This window comes from Manduca sexta, chromosome 19 (genome assembly GCF_014839805.1).
Source record: "Manduca sexta isolate Smith_Timp_Sample1 chromosome 19, JHU_Msex_v1.0, whole genome shotgun sequence".
Taxonomy (NCBI): Eukaryota; Metazoa; Arthropoda; class Insecta; order Lepidoptera; family Sphingidae; genus Manduca; species Manduca sexta.
Window position 1 is genome coordinate 11643364 of NC_051133.1, and position 21865 is coordinate 11665228.

The 21865-nt window shown below is 37.6% G+C and overlaps 3 protein-coding genes across 7 annotated transcripts in view; all 3 read right to left on the minus strand.

The window, feature by feature from the left end:
* The window catches only part of LOC115440344 (leucine zipper putative tumor suppressor 2 homolog), a 102705-nt gene extending 99125 nt beyond the window's left edge, over window positions 1–3580 (minus strand). Inside the window, exon 1 of the mRNA XM_030164601.2 lies at window positions 3359–3580. The gene's annotated coding sequence lies outside the window, so the exon portion shown is untranslated. The remainder of the gene's footprint in view (window positions 1–3358) is intronic.
* Window positions 3581–3851: 271 nt separating this feature from the next.
* LOC115440342 lies at window positions 3852–11079 on the minus strand. 5 transcript variants are annotated; one of them, XM_030164596.2, is made up of 4 exons: window positions 10826–11079; window positions 10026–10400; window positions 9556–9650; window positions 3852–8688 (listed from the first exon to the last, which is right to left on the minus strand). In XM_030164596.2, exons 3-4 carry the CDS (start codon window positions 9643–9645, stop codon window positions 6862–6864), a joined length of 1917 nt encoding a protein of 638 aa, XP_030020456.2. In that variant the 5' UTR covers window positions 9646–9650; window positions 10026–10400; window positions 10826–11079; the 3' UTR covers window positions 3852–6861. The 5 variants fall into 5 exon arrangements, with proteins under 5 accessions (XP_030020456.2, XP_030020457.2, XP_030020458.2 ...); XM_030164597.2 differs by having other exon boundaries at window positions 10026–10397; window positions 10826–11013; XM_030164598.2 differs by lacking the exon at window positions 10826–11079 and adding an exon at window positions 10498–10752.
* Window positions 11080–12029: 950 nt separating this feature from the next.
* LOC115440341 (mitochondrial proton/calcium exchanger protein) lies at window positions 12030–21643 on the minus strand. The gene is made up of 7 exons (XM_030164595.2): window positions 21409–21643; window positions 19745–20964; window positions 17971–18241; window positions 16439–16586; window positions 15774–16047; window positions 14446–14622; window positions 12030–13952 (listed from the first exon to the last, which is right to left on the minus strand). The coding sequence occupies exons 1-7, from the start codon at window positions 21452–21454 to the stop codon at window positions 13806–13808; spliced, it is 2283 nt and encodes a 760-aa protein (XP_030020455.1). The 5' UTR covers window positions 21455–21643; the 3' UTR covers window positions 12030–13805.
* Window positions 21644–21865: the final 222 nt, after the last annotated feature.

Sequence of the window (21865 nt, forward strand, 5' to 3'; positions counted from 1 at the left end):
ACAAATAGATTAAAGCCGTGTTTGCATTACATACTGTGCAAGCTGCTTGTGAAATATCTAGACAAGGGTTTGTTTACATAATTCGTGAATTCAATAACAGATAACATTTTTAGATGAGGTAAAGCCGTGCAAGTGTTATCAACATAAAAAATATGATAAAAGCTACATTGTTAGTAGGAGTTTAGATAGAAAAGCAATATAATTATAAAGCAGACTTTAATTTACTATTTCGCTTCATATTGTCAGTGAAATTTCTTTTGTATACTACGTAGACCGTGATAATTACTTAGGTAACTACGATTAGAACTTAGTTGCCCCGTTGTGAATATCATTAAAAATACGGCCGAAAAACTACAATTGTAAGGTGTTACTAAGTATTTATTGACGTAACCTAATCTCGTATGAAACAATAAATAAAAATAATCGAATAGATATCGCAGATAGTACTTGTCCACGGAAAGCTCACATGCTTTACGACGCAAGGAGGACAATGGGCCAGTAATTATTGTCCAAGGTTGTGGGCGGCCAGCGCAGGGCTCTCACCACATCTGGGGCTATCTCACAATCTAAACTTACTAATAAGACTCGATGATTTCTGCATCCCACTTTTACATGTTTTTCTAGTGTTTGTAGTCGGTGCATGTTTATTCCATCTTTTGATGGATGCGACAGTATTTTTAGGGAAATTTGCTGCTTCCAGAATGTTTAATTACCTATTATTCATTGCAAAATCAAGGACCATTGTGAAAGGTATTATTGAAACGAAGAAAAAATTTTGTACTTACGTAAAATTAAAAGTGAAACTATTATGTTCTCTACATATGAAGAGTTTAGTTCCCAGTTTATAAGCTCTTTATGTGCTGCTGATTTAAACAAAAAACAGTTATACGATCGCAATAAGGTCAATAAAATTCTTAAAATAAATATGGATTAGTCCGTTCCTGCGTAATCTTGTTTGTAAAACTGGGAATGTTACTAAGGCACTAGATTGTGCGAGCTATATTGCTCTATCAATCTGCAGAATAAAAACTAAACCATTAAATTAATTGTTATTTAAAATAATAATTGGTAGTTGCGAAAAATAATAAATTTACAACGACAATCCTAACGACATTATTGGAACGCTATAATTTATTAACATCTATAAAAAATACTCTACATTTAAAAATTGACCGTTCAAAGACCTAGACAATTTATTCAAGAATAAACTGAATTCTGTTTAACATAGTTCTAGTTTTGTCTTGCAACGCATAAGCTTATCTAGGATTGCACTATGCATGTGCTCGGTTTTAGTTTTAGCAGCGATGAGCTTTTTTTTTTTTTTTTTGGTTTCGCGGAGAAAGTGCCTTATTACTACCGCCCAGCCTTCGTGGGGGGCGACTGAGCGGTTATGCTGGGGTAACCGTGCCTTACGGCCCAGCGTTGAGCCGCCCGGATTTGATGGTGACCTTCGGGCGACCGCCGGGCCGAGTCCCTAGCCCTATATACAACTTAACCTATGCACGGCCTACCAGCTAAAACTCCGCGGTGGCCCTCTTCGGCGCATTAGGGACGGCCGCGGGCTTCCTCTGACGTTGAAGTGTCTAGTCTGCGACCGCAGCCGCCCTGCGCGGTGCCGCCTTGCGGCCCGTCTTCTATGGGGGCTCAGAAGCCCGCACCGAAGGACGCCCTCGGCGTCTACGGCAGCAGTGAGGCCAACTACACACTGCCGTCCATCCCGGGGTCAACCGAAAATGTGCAAAGATGCACAGAAATGCACTAGGGCGGACAGCCCCCTGCTGCCCGCCGACGACCCCCTTCGTGGCCCCTATTAGTCGCCTCTTACGACAGGCAGGGGATACCATGGTGGAATTCTCCAAACGCCCCCATTCCACAGGGCGGAGCAGTGATGAGCCTGCTTTATTGCTGCTTACCTACTATTTTCTAAAGAATAAAGTGAATGACAATCTCCATTAAGAATCTATTACGCTTTATAGTTTAACGTTTTTTGGCGATACTCGCCACTTACCATATTTTAACCCACTTGCTTGTGAGTACTATCTACTTCAATAAAACAGGTGGTAAGTACTGGAATAAGATTCACCTTATTCGAGACTTATCAAATTATATTGTAAACAAGCCCATAGAAAGGATTTGAATAACTTTGGTGTAGTTCGTTGTTTTAGATGTTGGTTCAAGCACGCAGCAAAACTAAGTTCAACAAACCAGTACCTAACCTAAGTACTTAATTATCAGAGCCTAATATTTAATTCAATGCGTAACATTCGCGTAAACATAAAAAATCATTAAAGCTCAATATTCAATACTTCCATCTAGGCGCCTATAAGGAAGAACCACATTTATTCTAGTGATCTCTCCCCAATCAAACAACTTACAGTCTTAATAAAACCCAATATTTGTTAGATGTGTAAGTGCCTGTTGAATACAGAATACTTAACTAAGTAAGTACTTGAGTTTCGAGATAATCTTAGTCTTAACTAGTCATAATAAAAAGTAACTATTTATTTAGCAATTGTACATCACACAAATAGGTAGATAGGTACTTAAGTATAAAAATAGAATTCACCACCCAACATGCCCAATATGGATATTGGATACTCCGTAAAATCCATCTAACCGTGTTCAAAACTCGTCTAGTTAGTTCCAAAAATCATTTAAAGTGCGCAACGTTCAATTTGTTCCGGTGTTAAAACGAAAACCAGAAATGTACCTTCTCAGTTTCCAAGTGTTAAACACATGTGACTTTAATTATTAGATAACTGCTAATTGAACGCCTGTGGTGGTAGTGTATCCGCTTTCTACATTAGGCAATGTCGTACAAAATAGCTGATTAAAGCTTTGTAGTATCTATCATAGCTATTTTAGCGGGTTTTTATTGCTGGTAAAACCAATAGCCGTATAGCTGCACTTTTCAGTTCAGATTCCGTATATGGAGAATCGAGGACGTCGTCGGAGGCTGTAAGTGGGTATCCATCGTCAACAGGCTATTTTACGACCAGACGTCATTGTTTTAGCATTGCAAAAACCGAATCTTAATAATTCATCTAACGTTCTATACAACTAGATTGAGTATATATAAATTATTGCTCGCGGCAATTTATTATCATCAGATTTGAAATTGCATCCGCTTATCCCATATATATCTCAAAACGAAGCTTTTTTTATTAATACATTACTATTTTAAGTTCACAAAGTTTACGATATATCCCAAAACATTAAGCATTATACATGTTAGATATGTATTTAATTTTATATATTTTATTGTTTTTTAATAAATTTGTGCCATATTATAATTATTTTCGTTGTAAAGCCCTATAATGAAATACCATAAAATTTTAAAAATAAGTTTCGAACCTACCTTTCTTCTAAAACCAGAAAAAGTCTAGTATTTCACAGTTGTGTTCACTTATTCGTCCAAAACACTTGTCACAGACAAAATTAGTTCGATTCACATCAATGTCCGTTTATTTTTCGAGTTATTATTTTTCTTCGACGATAAGACCGGACGGTTCACTGTTATTTTGAACCGGCGTCTCGCTCGCAACGAAGCACCGCGTGCATTTCAATGGATGAAAGTGTAAACCGTGGTTTTTGTATAGCGTCTACTCGTTCACACTCGAGCGATGGAAAAGGAGAGGACTAGCCACAGTCAAGTTTTGACTTTTCGAGTGGCGCGGCGACTTCGCCCACATTTTATTGTTATTCTAACTCTCAGCATCTCGGAGAGCTCTTAAAAGACTTACGGTGGAACTTGTTCACAGAACGTCCAAAATATGCTTACAATTTTTCTGGTAAAGAAAAATATAAATCTACATTATTGGGTTGTTCATGGAGATAAATAAAAAACAAAATGTGGATATTTATTTTTATTTTTTTCCCACAGGTGGCAAGAACCAGAGTAGCGAGCACAACCTAACAATTTATGAAAATGGTAACTATTTTCAGGGATAATCACTACTAAACAAACTAAATAGAATTTTAGTCTTATTTCACATTAAATACATAAACTAGTAGTAAAATTATCCATTACACATTACATATTATGTTTTTGTAATCCCTTAGTTGTCAACAGATTCATGTGAGCAACTGTTGCTGTGCACTTTAATATTAAGATCAAGACGACAAGATGTGTAATCCCTTGCGATGCTCCTACCCCGGCCTATTATAATATTTTTAAATCTCTAATGAATTTACGAAATTTCAAAAAGAAAAAATGATATAATCTGATATGAAATGTGAACAAATATGCATGTAACCAAGGCCAATAGATAGCGATCGGTTACAAGCGGACTTGCCATTGACGAGAGAGCAATTCGAAAATTTTGAATTTCTGATTCTATGCAAGTTTCGTAAACGTGTGCTGAGTTGCTACGTGTCCATATAGAAATTTATAGAAAAAGGGTGTCGCTCTCACATCAAAATAAACAAAACGATATAACTATTTCATGAAAACAAACGTTTGGTTATTTGCTGATTGTAAAAAAGATGCTAATATTTGAAATACCGATACATGAACGACGAAAAGCTCATTAGCCACTTAAAAGATGCCGATGTGGCTTACAAGTGAAGTGTTCAGTGGGGGCTCTACATTATCCCTTTGGAACCACTTGTGTCGCATAGGCACTGCCGTTCGTTCGGCGTCAATAAATACACATTTATTGTGTTGAGACAAGATGGCTCAAAGGACCCTATGCCGCGACATCAATAATCCAACTATACGTTAATATTTAGTGTATTTATAGCGTTATTGGTCTCGCGCCAGTCTCGTGAAAGCCTGCGACGGCACGGTGTTAACATGCCCTGGTGTTGCCCGTCCCCCTTTGCAAATGCACCGCCGCAGGCTTCAGTGTTTTCTAACAATACAATCATTGTTACAAAACGGTTTTCATCCATTGATGTTTTGGACAATCGATCAAGTGCTTAAGCACATTACATTACGATTGATTACTATCAAACATAATATTATATGCAACTTGAATCTAGTTTTTCTTTTTTTTTGTATTTTATAACATTTTTTTTTATCGAGGTATCGTTTAGCAAATATCATTAATGCAATAAGTACAATATAATATGAACTTATGACAGAAAAAAAAGATGATAAAGATTATGTGACACAAAAATGAATGTGAATTAGTTGAATGAGTTTAAAATACCCAACCGCACTAGTGATGTAACTTTAGATAAATGGTACATAATATTGACTCCAGCATCTGAAATATCGCAACGAGTAAACTGATGGTGCCGTCTACTTACAAAAAGTTCATTTACAAACACTTCAGATAACGAAATCAACGACAATCGCGAACATATAATAATACAGTTTCAAAACAACTGAAAATTACTATACATTAATTTCACAATATACTAAATATATATACAATGATAGCCTTTCTGATGTAAAGTTCGGAGAAATATTTTTTTGGCTTTTTCATTTTCAGTTATTACAAACAGAAGTAAATCACACTACATAAAAATAAATATATAAAACACGACACATAAAGTAGCAAAAGTTTTGCCCGAATATTTAATTTTATATGATATCGTAACTAGACAAGGCTTTCACATGAAATAAATAAGGTGTCCGCGGCGACGCGCTCCGGTCAGAGAGACGAAGCGATCCGAGCGACGCGGAGGCGCGCCACCGCGGCCATGAAATTATAAGAAAATATGACATATACACTTCTTACGTTTTACATGAACTATGATAACAGTTACGCCTACAAGAACTGTTACAATCCACATTCGGAGCTGTAAATTATGTTACAATTAGCCGTCGTCGACCGGCCGCGGCGGCGACCGCCTCGCCGGCGCCTGCGCGCAGACACGGCGGCGCCCGGCGCGGCGGCACTCTGCGGCACAGCGCCTCCTTTACACTATATAAAGCGGCCACTCAATAAAATCGCCGCGTGTAAACAAACTTAGACAAGGGGCCGACGCTGCCGGCGTGCCCCCGGCCCCGAGCGACCACTCCTGGCGCTCACTACTAATGTATCAACAGAAAACAGAACAATTCACCTTATAGAATTTAGAATGAATTTAGATTGCCAAAACGTAAACGAAAAATACTAACAAAAATAAAAAAAAAAACCTGTTCTACCTACACTTTAACAAATTATTAAACGATTCGGGACGATATTATTGTAAGAATTATATTAGAATCGTCCTATCGTGCTCGCCGTGGAATGCTGCCGCCTGGACTTGTGTTTGGATGGGATATACCCACGGCATGCCGAAAACGACCGGACCCCATCATTCATAAAATATAATTTTTTAAACAAATGTAAAGTGTTGTGAATTTTAAATCCATGCACGACAAAACTATAATAATTTTACAATAACAATACGAATTTACATTATAAACAAAATCTACAAGCGGGAGCATTCCACCGAGCATACCTACATCAATATGAAATCTCTACAAGGAAAATATTGAACTAAAATTACGTTACATTATAAACTCTCCACTCGATATCTACAATCATAAGATATGTTAGCACGTGTAACAATTCTCTCTCGTACCTCGCTTCATTCCTCTTGGAGAACGTAACGTTTTTATAAGGCTTCGCTAATTAATCCTATCATTATTATTGCTAATTTATCACGCTAATGTCGCCCGAGAGCGCGGTCGGTATTCGAACTCGCGGCGGTCGGCGCGACGGAATCGTGACGTTTAGACAGGTATAAAGAACTTTAAACTCGGGCCTCTCGTACACTTTCTACATGATTTCAAACACGCTGGCGCGATCAACGAACAGTGAGCGAAGTGTACTCTTGCGGAGATGGCGAACAACAGCAAAGAAAACAACTCGGCCGCCCCGACACGACGTGGCCTCCGCGGCAGGCGGCGGCACCGGCCCGGCTCTAGCGCGTCAGCGGGCGGTCCAGCGCCAGCGCGCAGCACGGCAGGAACCGCGCGTGCGGGTGTGTGCACGCCGGCGCGCACCGCAGCGCCGCGCTGTGGCGCCGCTTGCGGTCCGCGCGGGACTCGCCGCCGCCCTCCGCCGCGCCTTCGTCCGCCAGGCGCGCGTGCGCCGCGCTGATGTCCGACAGCAGCTCCTCCCACTCGCCGGCCAGGTCGGGCGGCGGCGCAGCCGCGGCGGAGGGCGGCGGCGCGGCACACGCGGCGCACGTGGAGTCGGCGCCCCACACCGGGTCGGTGCCGGCGCGCATCTTCTTGGCGGCGCGGCCGCACTCCTCGCAGGGCCAGGCGGCGGCGGGCGGCCGCTCGGTCTGTACGCCGGTGTCGCGCTGCCGCACCGGGAAGCGCAGGCGCAGACCGGAGTCCTCGAGGTCGGGACAGCGCTGGGCGGGCGTCAGGTTGAGGCGGCCGTAGTGGATGGTCCGAGCGGCGCGGTACTCGAAGTAGAGTTCGTTGGAGGCTCCGACGTACACACCGCCGCGCGCGCTGCGACGCTCCTCCACCGGGTCGAGGTCGCCACGGATGTCAAACGTGTCGCCGTCGGCGTAACGGGTCGGTTCCGCGTCGATTTCACGCCGGATAGGGCGGAAGTGTGTGCGCGCGGATGTTAGCAGATCTTCGCGCTCATCGATTTCGGGCGGCGGGAGCGGACGGGTCTCGGGCGGCGGCAGGGGTTGCGCGCGCGGTTTCCTCGGCGGTACTTCTACGAAGCCGCTAGTGTCGCGGCTATGGTTGATGGCGGTGAAGGAGCGCATGCTGTTAGCGACGACGGTGAGGGCCTCGTAAATATCCTCGCCCTCATACAGCGCAAAAGATTCGAGTTCCACCGGAACGGGCGGTTCGGGATCGGCGAGATTGAGGGGCCGAAATCGTTCGGGTAACGCGGAGACGGCGCACGCGGCGGAGTCGTCGCGCTCGGGCGGTGGGGGGCAGAGGTTAACGCTGGCGCACTCGAAGGAATCCAAAGCGCATTTTTCGACTGGCGCTTTAGCTAGCAAATGGTCTGAAGGAGAAGACAGCAAGTCGTGGAAGTCGATGGGCAAGTCCTGGTACTCATCGTCGGGGGTGTTCTGATCTTTCGCCCAGAGCGCCTCGATGCTGTGGTCGAACTTGGCCTCGAACTTAGCGTAAAGTTCCTCCTCGGTGGGTGTGAGCGCGCGAGGTTCGAGGTCGTCAGTGATGACCCACTCAGTGTCCAGGTCGAGCTCGTCGTCCCAGTCCGGCACGGCTGTGTCCTTGGCCGCGAGTTTGGCGCTAGTGTCGCGGATGTCATCAGTGACGGTGTTCTCGCAGGTGCCGTAGCCCTCGTCCAGGGCTATCGCGCGAATGAACTCCTTTACGGGATCTTGGTTCTCCATGTCCCAGACACCCTCGTAAGTGACCCACTCAGGCAAATTGTCCTTGCTCTCGAAAGACCTGCTGTAGCTGTTGCACCTCTTCCTATTCCTCTTCTGCCCTTGGTAGGAGTTGCGTCGCTCCTTGCTAGTGGAGAGCTTCTTGTTCCTCTGGTTCCAGTCCTTCGACGGCGACAGTTCGCATTGCATCTTGACTTCGGGCTCAGCTTTTGTCTTGCGACACCACAGTGGGGGTGGGAGGTAATATTGCAACGGAGACTCTTTACCTTTCTTTAGAGCCGGAAATGCTGCGTAATATCGTCGTACTGCCTCTGCTTGTTCAATAGAACACGTTGGCATACCTTCTTGCGACGGACTTTCCTGATCCTCGAGTCTTGTGGACAGCTGGTCAACTATTTTATCAATATTTAGTTCCTGAAAGTAATAACAGTTTATATTACAATTGAATAAAAATAATGTTGTAAATTAAAATGTTTAAGCAAGGAATGGCTGAATATACCTCCGTAATTTAATCAGTGTTTTTATTATGTACTGTTTAATTATTATGTTGTAGGGATAAGCAAAGCGATTATTTAATATTTAACAAATTGCAACTAAAAGACAAGACACGAATTTCAAAATAATCAAGGGAGAATTTCTACATGACAATATAATTATGCAAAATTATCGAATTTTATTATTGCACAGAAATGCTGAATTATTAAAATACGTATTTGTAATTGTTATCTTTACAAAATAACTACAAAAGCAGCAGTTTTTTTTTTCATGATACATAAAACTATGTCATAACAATATAGTTATAACAATAACAACAATGACAATAGTACTAAATAATCCAATTAAAGCAATCTACCACAAAAAGGAAATCAAAATAACATATCTGCAAACTAAAAGGGGGAAAAATAACAAAATAAATCTAGGTATTTGGCAGTGAACATAATAAAGTATAAAATAAACTATGTAGAGAACAAGTGAATAATTCGTAATGTAAAGTCAACAATATAACAAAGGAAGAATGCAGTACTCCTAATATAGTATGCAAACCAAAGGGGGACATCAAAGACAAGTGCAACTGTCTTACAGGCAACATTTGTTTACGAGGAAGTTCCACATCAACATGAATAATAATTTTACCAACATCAATTTAGGCGTGTTTACCTTGCGTTCACTGGGTTCTGTGAACATTGTGTTAAGGCCAATTTTTTTGATATAATCATCCCGCAATCAACATTCATGTTGCCTATAAAATATATTTGAAAGTGGTACAAATGTTAAACCGACCTTCTTGCAAGGATTCTTATTATTGTTAAATGTCTTCATTTTTATTTTCCCCCTGTTACGTTCACTGTTCAGTGTTACCGAGCACTGCATTTCGTCTTGACGGAAAAAACAATCATTAGTTAAGTGCCCTATTGATTATTTGCTCACTAATAAGCTAGCGCACACACATCTAAATGTTACTTTCCTAGCCATCTCCAATTACCATGTCATTAGTTAAAAAAACATTAGTGTTTAACAATCTGTCCTTCAACAACCATTTATAAATTATGGCAATAATTATTTATGGTTGTTGAGGTAATGAGATATAATGAAACTGTACATTTTCTCATTTTCCTGCCTGTGACCTAAAATAAATCTAAACAAAACTGCTCTAATCAGGTGCCTGCAGATAAAGGTACGGTGTTGTTTACACAGAGCGCGCAGATAGCAGGTACACGACTAGAGTGGCGCGGCGGCCAGCGACGGCTTACCTTAGCGTAGCGTGTTGATATCAGATGGCTGAGTGTGGAGTGTTTAGAAGTTCTCTTGACGTGGCAGGCCCGCAGGCAGTCGCCCGGCTCTCTCTCTTATGTTTACGCATGCTGCCCTTGATAGTGTCTCTCGGATGCGAACACCATCATCGTGCATAATAATCGTGAGTCCATTTTTCAATCGCCGTGGGCCGTGTGTATCAATCGATCCTTTATACTTTCGCGTTACTAACACATTATTCTTTATTTCTTTGGCCTGTTCTTTGCTAGTGGGTCGATTATATGTCTAATGCACCGTTCGTCCTCTAATTATATTTTCGCAATCGCATTGTCACTAGCTAATAACGAATGACGCACTTCGTGCACCCCTTACTTCTGCAAAAAGTTAATGTTGTATTATTACGGTGATGCGCGGTGTTTTCATGCAAAGGTCATTGTGATTTTGCAAGCGCACAAAGAATTTCGTGTGTACCCATGCCCGCCGCGCCGTGCGCCGTGCTAAATGGGTCGATGGCGCCAAAACGTCACTATGGCGAGGGTGAGGACACAACGCACGCACAGAGCCTCCCGCGCGCCTACGCCACGCGCCACACACTTATTATCACTCAATCAACAAAGGAGAACCAGTGCCTGTTAATATTTTATTGTCGTTTTGCACTGAGTCATCTGCTCGTAACGTCTACGATACGATGCAATTTCACAAGAAGGCGACAGTATTACATGATGCACTTTCACTGAGGACGCGCAACGTACTTCCGTGTCAACATATTAAAACAATTACAAATATCAAAACTACTCACCTGTAACAGTATTTACGGGGTTAAATTACCATGTTATATCAATACACACACACCCCACATGAAAAAAACATGGCAGCCGCAATGAGTGAGTGAGAGTCAAAAAAATATTTTATTTTGCGCAACTCCGTCAAAAGACCTGAATGACGTCTCCTTATTCACCAATAGCTGCGCTTCGATATTCAAAATCATCAAAGATGGCTGACTGAATGTCTGCGATTACACTTTTTACATCTTGTGATTCGTTAAAATAACTCGATTGGCCAACATGTTTCAACCATGTCGTATGGACAACCAATAAACAATCTCGTTTTAAAAGATCTATAGACAATATTTCCCGCCATTTATAACCGCGGACATTTGAATTCAAATTTTTTATCCAGTCGCTGCGAGATGCTGTTATTATGAATAAATTAAAGCATTACTAGAAAACAGAAAGAAATATATCAGAATGATTTTACTAAGCTACATTAATCTCATATGCGTTATGTATTTACTACAATTTAATGGCACATTTTCAATATTAAATAATAATAATAATATGTATTAATTACTGTAGAAGAAAATCTCATCTGTGGGCTGTAAGTTTAACCTATGCACTGTAACCTGATACAGAACAGTAGGAATCGTATAATATATTATATAAATAGTCGTACATTATTAGGTATTTCGCTATTTTATTCTTGCGGCACACCTTTACTTTTTGTTCGCGGCGTTGATATGAAATTCCTGTACTTTAGCAGTTTTCAGGGTGATCTCTTCCAAAATAAGACATTTTCTTAATTACTTTCATATATTCTACAATAGTTATGCGATATTGGGTGATGTTTGTGCCTTTTAAAATTTCATGTGTCTGATAGCTAATTTATTTTAGTATCTATTGATAATATTCTACTATTCTACCTCTGAGAGTTGAAAATCCTTAAAATGTAATAAAAGTTGTCCTAACTGCACATGGGAATTCCACAGGAAATGGAGATACCTAAAAAGTTATGTTTATCAACTTACACCATTAGAAAAGTGCATTATCTATAACATTATTGATAAGTGATTGTTAGCAGCACTTTAAAAATAATTATAAAATGTATATTTTCGAATATATTTTTACAAGTCGTAGTAATTGTAATTGTTACATGGGAACAATTTTTATTAACTAAAATTATGGTAATATAATATAATATTTATAATTAGTAAATAAAACAATGTCTCCATTATCGATCTGTTTATTTTCTTATTTTTAAGACATGTCAGCACATCGAATACAAATAAATCAATGTATTTTATAGCACTGATTTAAAATAAAGAGTTTACTATTCACAATGTGAGACAGCTTACAGGCAACAATAGAATATTATTAGAAGCCTCGATAAAAACATAGACTGTCAGAGTTGTGAAGTAGTATCCATATTTCAATACGAGACCCTAAATAGAATGTTATATATTGATATTTTAAATATCTGCAACACACTAAATGTGCATAATACCTGCACATATCTCATACCAATTCAAAATTATAAACAAACAGGCTTCAACAATTTGTGCTTGAGATGCATTCAAACTACAACATAATACATAACATAAAACTTACAACTGAAAAGCGATCACAGAAATGCATAAACAATACAAATAAATCTCTGAAATCTAAATAAACCAGAAATAAATAAAAATACAACGTATCGTGGACACGGAACGAAAATAACTTTTGTACGCCGATGCAAGTGCAAGGTTGCCATTATTTACATATTATTCACGTGTGATTGATTATATGTTTATAAAAATGCTTATTGTCGTTACGTGTAACGTATTATGTAAAATTAATTGTATTAAATTAATTGCGTTATCTCTGAATACGCAACTAGTACAACAGCTAGTTCAAAACTTCCAGAACGTTCTAACACCACAGTGTGACGTAACGTGCGTCATTTGTATTGGACTCGAGGCAAGTTTTAAGTTAAAATTCCTTTATAACAGTAAATATGCTGAATTTTAACTCGTAATTTATTAAGCACTTATTTAAGTGAAAGACGAAACATGGCTTTGCTCTTATAGGCTGAATTATTAAAGCATCTTATGACTGAAACTAGGAAAATGGACTGATGACAGAATATTAAGTGTTTTTTTTAGATTAATTTATACAAATTACGTGGTTATCGGATGATTAAATTTAAATACACATTTTCAACTGCAACGGGAAAGCGCATAGATCAATTTAAATAACTCCCTTTTTATTCCACCCGTGAGAGGACAAACAACTAGCTATATACAATGAATAGCACAAGTCCTCCAAATATAAAATAGCTATAATTAAAAACCTACAAATCCTCAAGATGTTAAGCGACATAAACTAACACATTACGTCACACCTTCGTATATTATAATAACTACATACGCCAACGCCATCTTTGCCAATTTATGTCGCCGTAAACCGACAGGAAAGCGTAAACAGACAAGAAATTATTTACACATTTGCTAAATATGTTACCGTAACAGTTATACGTCAACAGTATCAAAGGTTTGTCCTTCAGAGAGAACTCATGTGTTGGACAACTTGTGACTAACAAGTCGATCGTAGTGCCCAATGTATTGGGGAACATTGTAGACCAGTGGCGAAAGGTCTATATAACCCGATTGTTGCCGGCTTCCCTTTCCTATTTTATTTAGAACGATTTTCAGAACGCCTTATATAAGTATTTATATTATGTTGGTAAAATTTCAGCCCCACCACTGTTCTAGACAGTTTCTTACGGCGAAGGATAATCAAGTTTACTTAACTGAGTTTAAACATCAACAATATTTTGTCGACAGCTATGTACTTAAAAACAATATTCAGTGCAACGTTTAAGAATTGTTTTAACTAGTTAACCATCCTTGCATCAACCGTAAAGAGCACCAGTGACCGACTGTCAGATAATACATATTGTAATGTGAACCCATTCTACATTTACGAGCGCTTGTTACGGTAACCCGACTCTGTAAAGTTAGTTCAATGGCTCTCGGGCCGTTTACTGCTGTCCTCGGGCTTGGCGACGATGTCTTCGCTCTTGGGCATGGCACGTTGCTCTCCGAACTTCTCGACGGCCTTCTTCATCTCCCGCCGTTTCTGCGCTTCTCGGATTATGTCGAATAAACTCTGGAATTAATAGTTGTTTATTATAATAAATTACATGCTGGTGTAATAGACTGACATGACTTTTTCTGGTGGTCACAAGCTGTTTGGTGTCTACAGTAGTCGAAGTGTGTATGAAAAGCCTCAACTTTGTGTAGTAATTTTAAGGGTATTAATATTAACATCTATGTATATTGGATTTATATCAGCATCATTTTTAGGATAATAATAGAAATCTATGTATTATTGAGAGCAAAAACCATTGTATCTGATGGTGAGACCGAATATCCAGAGTTATAGGGCAGGTTACGCCTTTATTAAGCCTGCTAGCTTTTTCAAGTCGTCTATCCACTTTGTATGTGAACATACAATACTGATTACCAGTTTTCAGGCGAGCTCTGTGTTCATCAGCGAATTTTCTAATGACAAGACTTTTTTCTTATTCTGTTACGACAAAATGTCCCCTCTGCACCTAATGGTAAGCGGAGTGAGTCCAGAGTATCGACTGTTACTGTACCTTCCCCTCAGACTCGCCACCCTTGTCCTGCTCCTTGGCCGCCATTGCCGCCTTGTCGAGCGCCTTCTGGATCTTGCTCTCCACCTCGAGGATCTCCTCTTTGTCGAGCAACTCGATCAGCTCGGCCATCTGCTTCTCTGACAGGTTCACATTTTCGTTACCTATTATTTCTAACATCTGAAATATAAAAATATTATTTAATTATTCAGGTATGGAAAGGAACTGTATTGGATCTGCACCGGGAACGTATCAACTTATATTGGTCATTGTGGAGGGTTTTACATTATCTTGTGTAAGATAGTTGCTATAGGGCTGGATACAAATATCCTACCACCAGCATACATAAATCACCATGAGTTAATCCGTTCTAGCCGAATTTCCGTCACGGTGGCTAATCTCAACAGATCCACTAGGTACGCAGGAGATATTATATTGCATAAGTGTGCGCAATACATAGGTGCACTTTCTGTTCCTTTACTCTTACAGTGCGGTGAGACGGCGTCCAATATAACCAGAGATAAATAAAATACCATAAGTATGTTCCTAACTCCTAACCTACTTGATACTTCCTAATAGCTTGTTTTTTTAGTTACTTTTTAATTTAGTTTATAAATTAATCATTTTATGATTTACTTAACTGTACATACAGTTTAATTTGTACAGCTAAATTAATTGATTGAGAGTCTGTTTTATAATGTAGAAATAAATGTACTTCGACATTGATTTCTCTTTTCTTTACCATTTATTTTATAACACCCGAATAACTTGTTTTCAAACCCGTATGCGTGACTATTCGTCTGTACCCGGCAAGTATTTAAATCAGGGCATATAATCTACGATTTACATTTATTCAGACAGTGAAACAAACACTAAAACTGAAATCATGATTCGAAATAAAGCAATTTCACCAGAACGATAATTACAAAGACCTTCGCCACGTTCAGGGTGATTTAATTTTAGTTTCATTGTTCAAATAATTTTGTCAGATTAAGGTGACATTTCGCCCTTGTCTTGAAGTTAGATGAATTGATACTACGTCAAGTGCGAAATGGTCATAATTATTTAAAGAAATGTCTTTCACAGTTCAGAATACCTGTGCAATTTGTTCATATTATTTGTATCATGCATTTTCATTGTATACATTTTAATATTAATTGCTTTTTATCTACTTATTTTTAATTCTCGTCTAGTATTGTCTGATGCGATTGATCCCCAAATAATATAATTTGTAGGACCTAACAGTTGCTGATACTGACACCTATATCTCAGTGGAATCAAAATTATATGAATCACTTATGATCATTGTTTTTATTTATCCATCAACTTACTTTCAACACATCATCAATCTTCAACTGTCCATCAAAGTCGTCGTCCAGCCTTCCCAAAACATCCTGTATGAGTTTTAGTTTGGCCTCGTCAGGTACTTTCTGCAGGCTCTTAATGGAATGCATCAGTTCATCAATTTGTATGAGCTGCTCTTTGGCTTTCTGCGGCTCTGACTTGGTCTGCTCCAGTGTTGTTTTGAGCGCTTTCTCTTTACTTTCCAACTCTACTAAAGCAGCGTCGAGTTTGCTTATCATGTTGTTAACTGCCCGGTACAATCTGGAATTTTGTTTGAATTAGTGATAAATATTGTCATGGACTGGTAAATTTAGAAATCACATCTTATAATCAATACTAATCTCATTTGAACACTGCGATAGCTTTATAGTATGTAATATAAAAGTGTTCTTTGTTTATGATTTCACACAGCAACATGACTAATCAACATCATATTGCGACGTACGCTACTTTGAACAAAATGCAAGTCGATATTCACAAAACAGATTTCCACACTTGTAAAGTATGCTGTACCATTTTGATTTTGAGACTTTACATTTAACGACCTCGGGTTACCAGCGCAGTCGCATTCCTGTTAATGTGAAGCCGTATAGCTTACCATTAGCCGAGCAGATTCCGCGTTTAGTAATTCTTTTGATTAAAAAATAATTACCTGCGTGCGCCTTTGGTGAGTTTGATATCTGCCTGTTTGGTCTTCACAATCTCTTGCATCTCCTTCACATCTTCGCTGTAGTCCAGGAGTTCCGCTTTCAACTCTTGAATACTCTCTTTTTCGAGAAGCAAGGATTTCTTTTGTTCAGCTGAAAAAAAAATTACAAATTTAGTTATTGTATCTAAATTTCAATGGTACAGACTTCATGGTTGCTACTAATGAGATAATAATAAAATAAAATACATTATAATATTATACTAACATATGATATGCAGTTATAGATTATTTTCTGTGTTTATTTTATTAGATTATACAAATAAATTAAATTAATGTGTCTCTCTGATTTCGATACAGACATTTTCCTGAACCCATATAGTTATTTATATTTTACCATGACACTTTGGCATATTTGTTCATGTTTAAATATTTTTTTTATCAATATAATTTAGACTATATTGACTTCCATTATGTGTATAGAAATAGTTTTAGAGAAAACGACTGTATAACCGAAAATGAATGTTAAAATACATATTTATTTTTGTGCGAAATATAATAGATTCTCGAATGATAATGGTTTAGAATCTCTGCCTAGTGCCGATGATTAAAATTATATATTAATATTGATAGATGGTATTACAGTAATTAATCAAAACGAGTCGTTATATTGGATTACGATTACATATTTACCTACTTACCTAAAAACATTTTGGTAATGGTTTTTGTCATCATTATCATAATAGAATAAAATCTTTATGACTAAAAGTGACAGAATCCCGATTAAAAAATATATACGATCCAAATGTATTTCTTTACCTACGTCATAACAAATGCTGACATAAGTGTATAATCAGTTCCAAATTTTTTTCAATTTAAATGCATAACGTATATGTAATAATAGTATCTTTCCATACACAATGACGTCATTATGTATCGCAAATCGGTGTCATCCTTTGACATTGTAATTTCGCAAGTAGGTGACGTAACAGCCGTTGTATGTGACAAATATATTTTAAATACTCAAATAGAAACACCGTAGACCGCAAGTCATTATTACCAAAGCATCTTGAACTTGAACTTCCGCGAAGTTATGTGTCATTCCCCTGCGTACGCGCAGAAAATGGAGCGATGCCAATATACGGGCAAATTAACTACACGACTTATTTCCGTACGCTGTGATAAATACCACATTTGGGATTTTATGTTTTTGTTGTTCAACAGTATTTGATTTTCGATAATCTTTAAGGCGGTAAATATTGAAATAGGATCCTAATTGATTATGTTTAAGTATATTATTGTTTTTTTTAGGTAATGAAAAGAAATGATAATGCTTATCGATTACACTGACGCTTTTTTTTCTTCAGATAGGTATCCACTTACAATATCTGATAAGATATTACGTAATATGATAACATTATTATGTATTTATGTTTTTGTTGAAAAATTACAGGCGGAATATCCATTGTCTCAAAGTATAATCAACATCTGACTGTACCAATTAGTTACCCAATAAGGTCTTATATTTTTAAACTCACCTAATTTCTCTAAAGCGTCCTCGATGACCTCGATGTCTTTGCCAGACAGTCCTTCTTCGGCCTTCGGTTTCGGAGGATCTACAGCGATTATCGGCGCCGGGTCCACCATTACTGGCGTAGCGTCAGCGTCGATAATAGGCGCTTTATCTTTGAGTTCCTCCTTCTCTCGTTTCTTCGCTTCAAGCAACTGCTTTTCTTTCTCTGCTTCCTGCATCTCTTTCTTCTCTTCTTTAATCTTAAGCTCTTCAAGTTTGATAGCCTCTGCTTTAGCCTATGATTTTATAATAAATGAAATTAATAACACCACAATAATTTGTATGGTGCATGACGTTTGACTATACGACAATGCATCCTGTTTTAAGTACATTTTTTTTTTCAAGTATTTAGTTTGGATGCTACAGACCATAAAACAAGATAATATGTTTCATTGAGTTTATAATATGATACATTCTTTAAAAGTATATTGAGTCTACAGCCGATCGAAGAGATAGATCGAATTCAAAAAAGAATACAAGAGCCAGTTTCACAATCTTTGAGTTAATACTAGTAACACAAACATATAGCCCGACCAAATAAAAACGTTGCAATCCAGTACTCACAAATAAATGATAATAAAATGAGCTTTAGTAATGATCATTAGGTGTTTAATAATATAAAATTAACTTGAAACTTGTAAGACAAGCCCTTATTAATATGCGATACGGATTTTTTATATGCATTTACGTGTAGAACATTTTATACATGCTTTAAATGCTTTTCTCGTTACGAGGTGCACGCGCATTTTATGACATTAAAAATTAGCGAACAGAAAATGCCGTTCTATAGTCTCGTGGAAAAAAATGTAGTCAAAGTGCTGCATTGTAATGAGTCGTATTCAGCTCGCAAAATGGTTGTGGCGATGACCTTGGACCACGGAATTAATGTAAACAAGCTAATATGAAATGTAAAATAATGCCCTTAAAAATAAAGTTTATATCCAGTGACCTTGATATTTATGTCATAATAACAATTTAGTATCTACTTGTAAAATGTACATCATAGTCATAAATACAATAACATTACATGACTAATATGAACTAGTAATAGTTAGGTAAGACATAGGGAATTTCCACATACTTATTGGAGGTCAGAAAGATCTCTATTAATTAAGATTAACTTGTATCTATACATATGGGATTATTTACATTGTTTTCTTTATCATATGGTAACAGAACAGTTTATGTACGATTATACAATCTTATCAGTTTAAGAATGATAAAGCAGCACATTGAAGATGCACTACTTTTAAAACCTAAATCAATGAAATTGGAACACGGATGCGGAAGTAACGCGTTTAATATACGCAATACTTTACGGGTGAAAATAATCAAATGTCAATGTAATTAAATTCAATAATATTAAGGAAATAAATATATCCTTCTTTGTTGTTTTATTTATTTTATTTTATAGAGTTGGTGGTACCTTATTGGAAAATTTGGCAAATTTCAGTAACTTAGTTAAGACTAAAATATTTTAATATGTAGTTTATTTGTCATACCATTTTATTTTATTTTATTATTCTTGATGTAAGTTGTAGTGTTACCATTATTTGTAATTTTATCAACAATTTTTTTAATACATAAATATATTGTTATTATTGTTTAGCAGTGATGATAATTATATCCAGAAAACTGAGATAATGCACAAAGGTTTTGTTGAGCATTATACTGACATAGTACTAGTAAGATAAATAAGGACTATTTTTATTACACAATATAATTTGAAGATTACATACCTTGAAGTCAAGTTTGCCTTCTTTCTCACCGATGGCCGCCTTTGTCTGTGTAGCAACCTGTTCAGGCAGTGCGGAAATTGTTGCTTTCAGTTTGTAAGTGGTTGGTACATGTTCCGGAACCATGAGGGCACGAGACAGCAGCAGTAAAGATGGTGGCACTTTCTCATTTAATGACAAATCCAGCCAATTTCTTAATTCTTTACGTAACCGTTCCTCTGACACACCATATGCCCTCATACCCCTAGCTCGACAAGCTTGTTGCAACTCACTAAAGTTCAAACTGTCAACCCCTTCCTTAGCTATCATCTTGTCATCCGCTGCCAATGAACGTAACTTCATTTTCAAATTAAACCTCAGCATAGCACTTGTGCCAATTGTTGAAACATTTAACACTTTACATAGAGCAACTAAATGCGGTCTTTGCAAAGAGTCTAATGTAATTTCGTCTTCAAATAATTTAGAGAACTTCATAATTTCCTCACTTGTAGCAACATCACCTGAAGTTCTTATTTTAGTGAAGAAAGTGGAGAACTCTTTTGCTAACTCTGAATGTCTGTTGCTGGCCTGTGGCGCCATCTGGTCTAAAGTCTCTTGGAAAAACTTTGCCATCTCCAACTTCACTTTTAAATGCTGCTTCAGTTTAGCTTCTTTTTGACTTCTACTTTCAAATGTAGACGGCAGCATGTTTGGAAACAGTTTAATGAAAAGTGGCAGTGCAAACTCAAGGAATGGCACCACAATAAATATAATAAACGGAACCATCCGAAATAAATCACCCACAGTGGTGACCAATAGTCTGTGCTCTCGTCGTGTCAATGTGTGCCCTCTCAAAATTTTAATTAGTAATGATGCAGAAATCCTTATTTCAATGAAAAGTAACCTGAAACCGTGGTAATAATGCCTCAACTCATTCATGATACGCTCTTTTAAGCTTTTCTTTACCTCCACTTTCTTTGGGAGTTTTTCTTTCTCCTCTATTCCTTTTTTTATTGTCTCCACAGTGGCTTCAACTTTCGAGGAGGGTTTTAATGGTTCCTTTTCGAAGTAGTATTTACTTGTCGAGAATGGTCTGAACATAGGTGGATAGTGGACCATTGTGTTAAGGGGCTTTTGTGAGATGTCATGTTGGAGTCCAATCGGCTGAGTTGTATAGTATGAGAGTGACCTTGAAAGTGTTATGTATGGAAAAATCTGATACGGCCTGCCCTCCCATATTAAGGCTAGAATATAAACGTACAATTAAATTTTTTATTTAAAACCATTACACAGTAGAATGATATAACACACAGTTAAATGTCACTTTGATCAACATTAGGAATTAGCGTCAGAATATTTTATACATATAAATAGATAGGCAACGTGATTAATTTATATAAAATGGAATGTCGATAGGCTAGCCGTAACATTCCTGCACCAATAATTAAATCAACCATGTGATGTTGGTATGATGAAACAAAGCACAAAATAAATACTCGTCAAATCCGCGTTATTTTATTGATTGACCTTCTATATTATATAAAGTTGTTTCTTATATGTTAAACTTATCTTAATCCGTTTCCTAAATAGTTTTCTTAACTGGATGAAGTCATTGTACACAATAATCAATCATATATCTCTTAGGTTATTTACAATAATATCGTTACTTCTCTAAATAATCTACTTACTTGATCTTTTTATGCACCGACAGTGGTTGAAGATTATTCGGTTCATATTGTATACTCTTCTGACGACTTGGAAAATATTATGCAAAATATAATAAAAACAAAATCAACCTTTACACACCATGACAATCTAGTAAAACCATAGGTTAAAAATTGAAATTTCAACTTTCGAAATGTTGTGTCGGAAAAATGTACATACTTTATTATAGCTGTCCCTTTCTAAGCCCCAAGGTTGTTATTTATTTATGTAATGTTTTAAATTTTTTAATAAATAAGGTTACTTTTAAAAAGAAATTATTAATTTTCTGCCAAACTGAAATACGTGGATAAATTATTTTCAACTTATACTATCGCGAGCCATATTTTATTAGATTTTAATTTGGCAACCTTTTTATGACAAAATTGTAAGATCTGAATAAATGCTTAAAAAACTAGCTACAAGTTTTTGGATCTACATTTG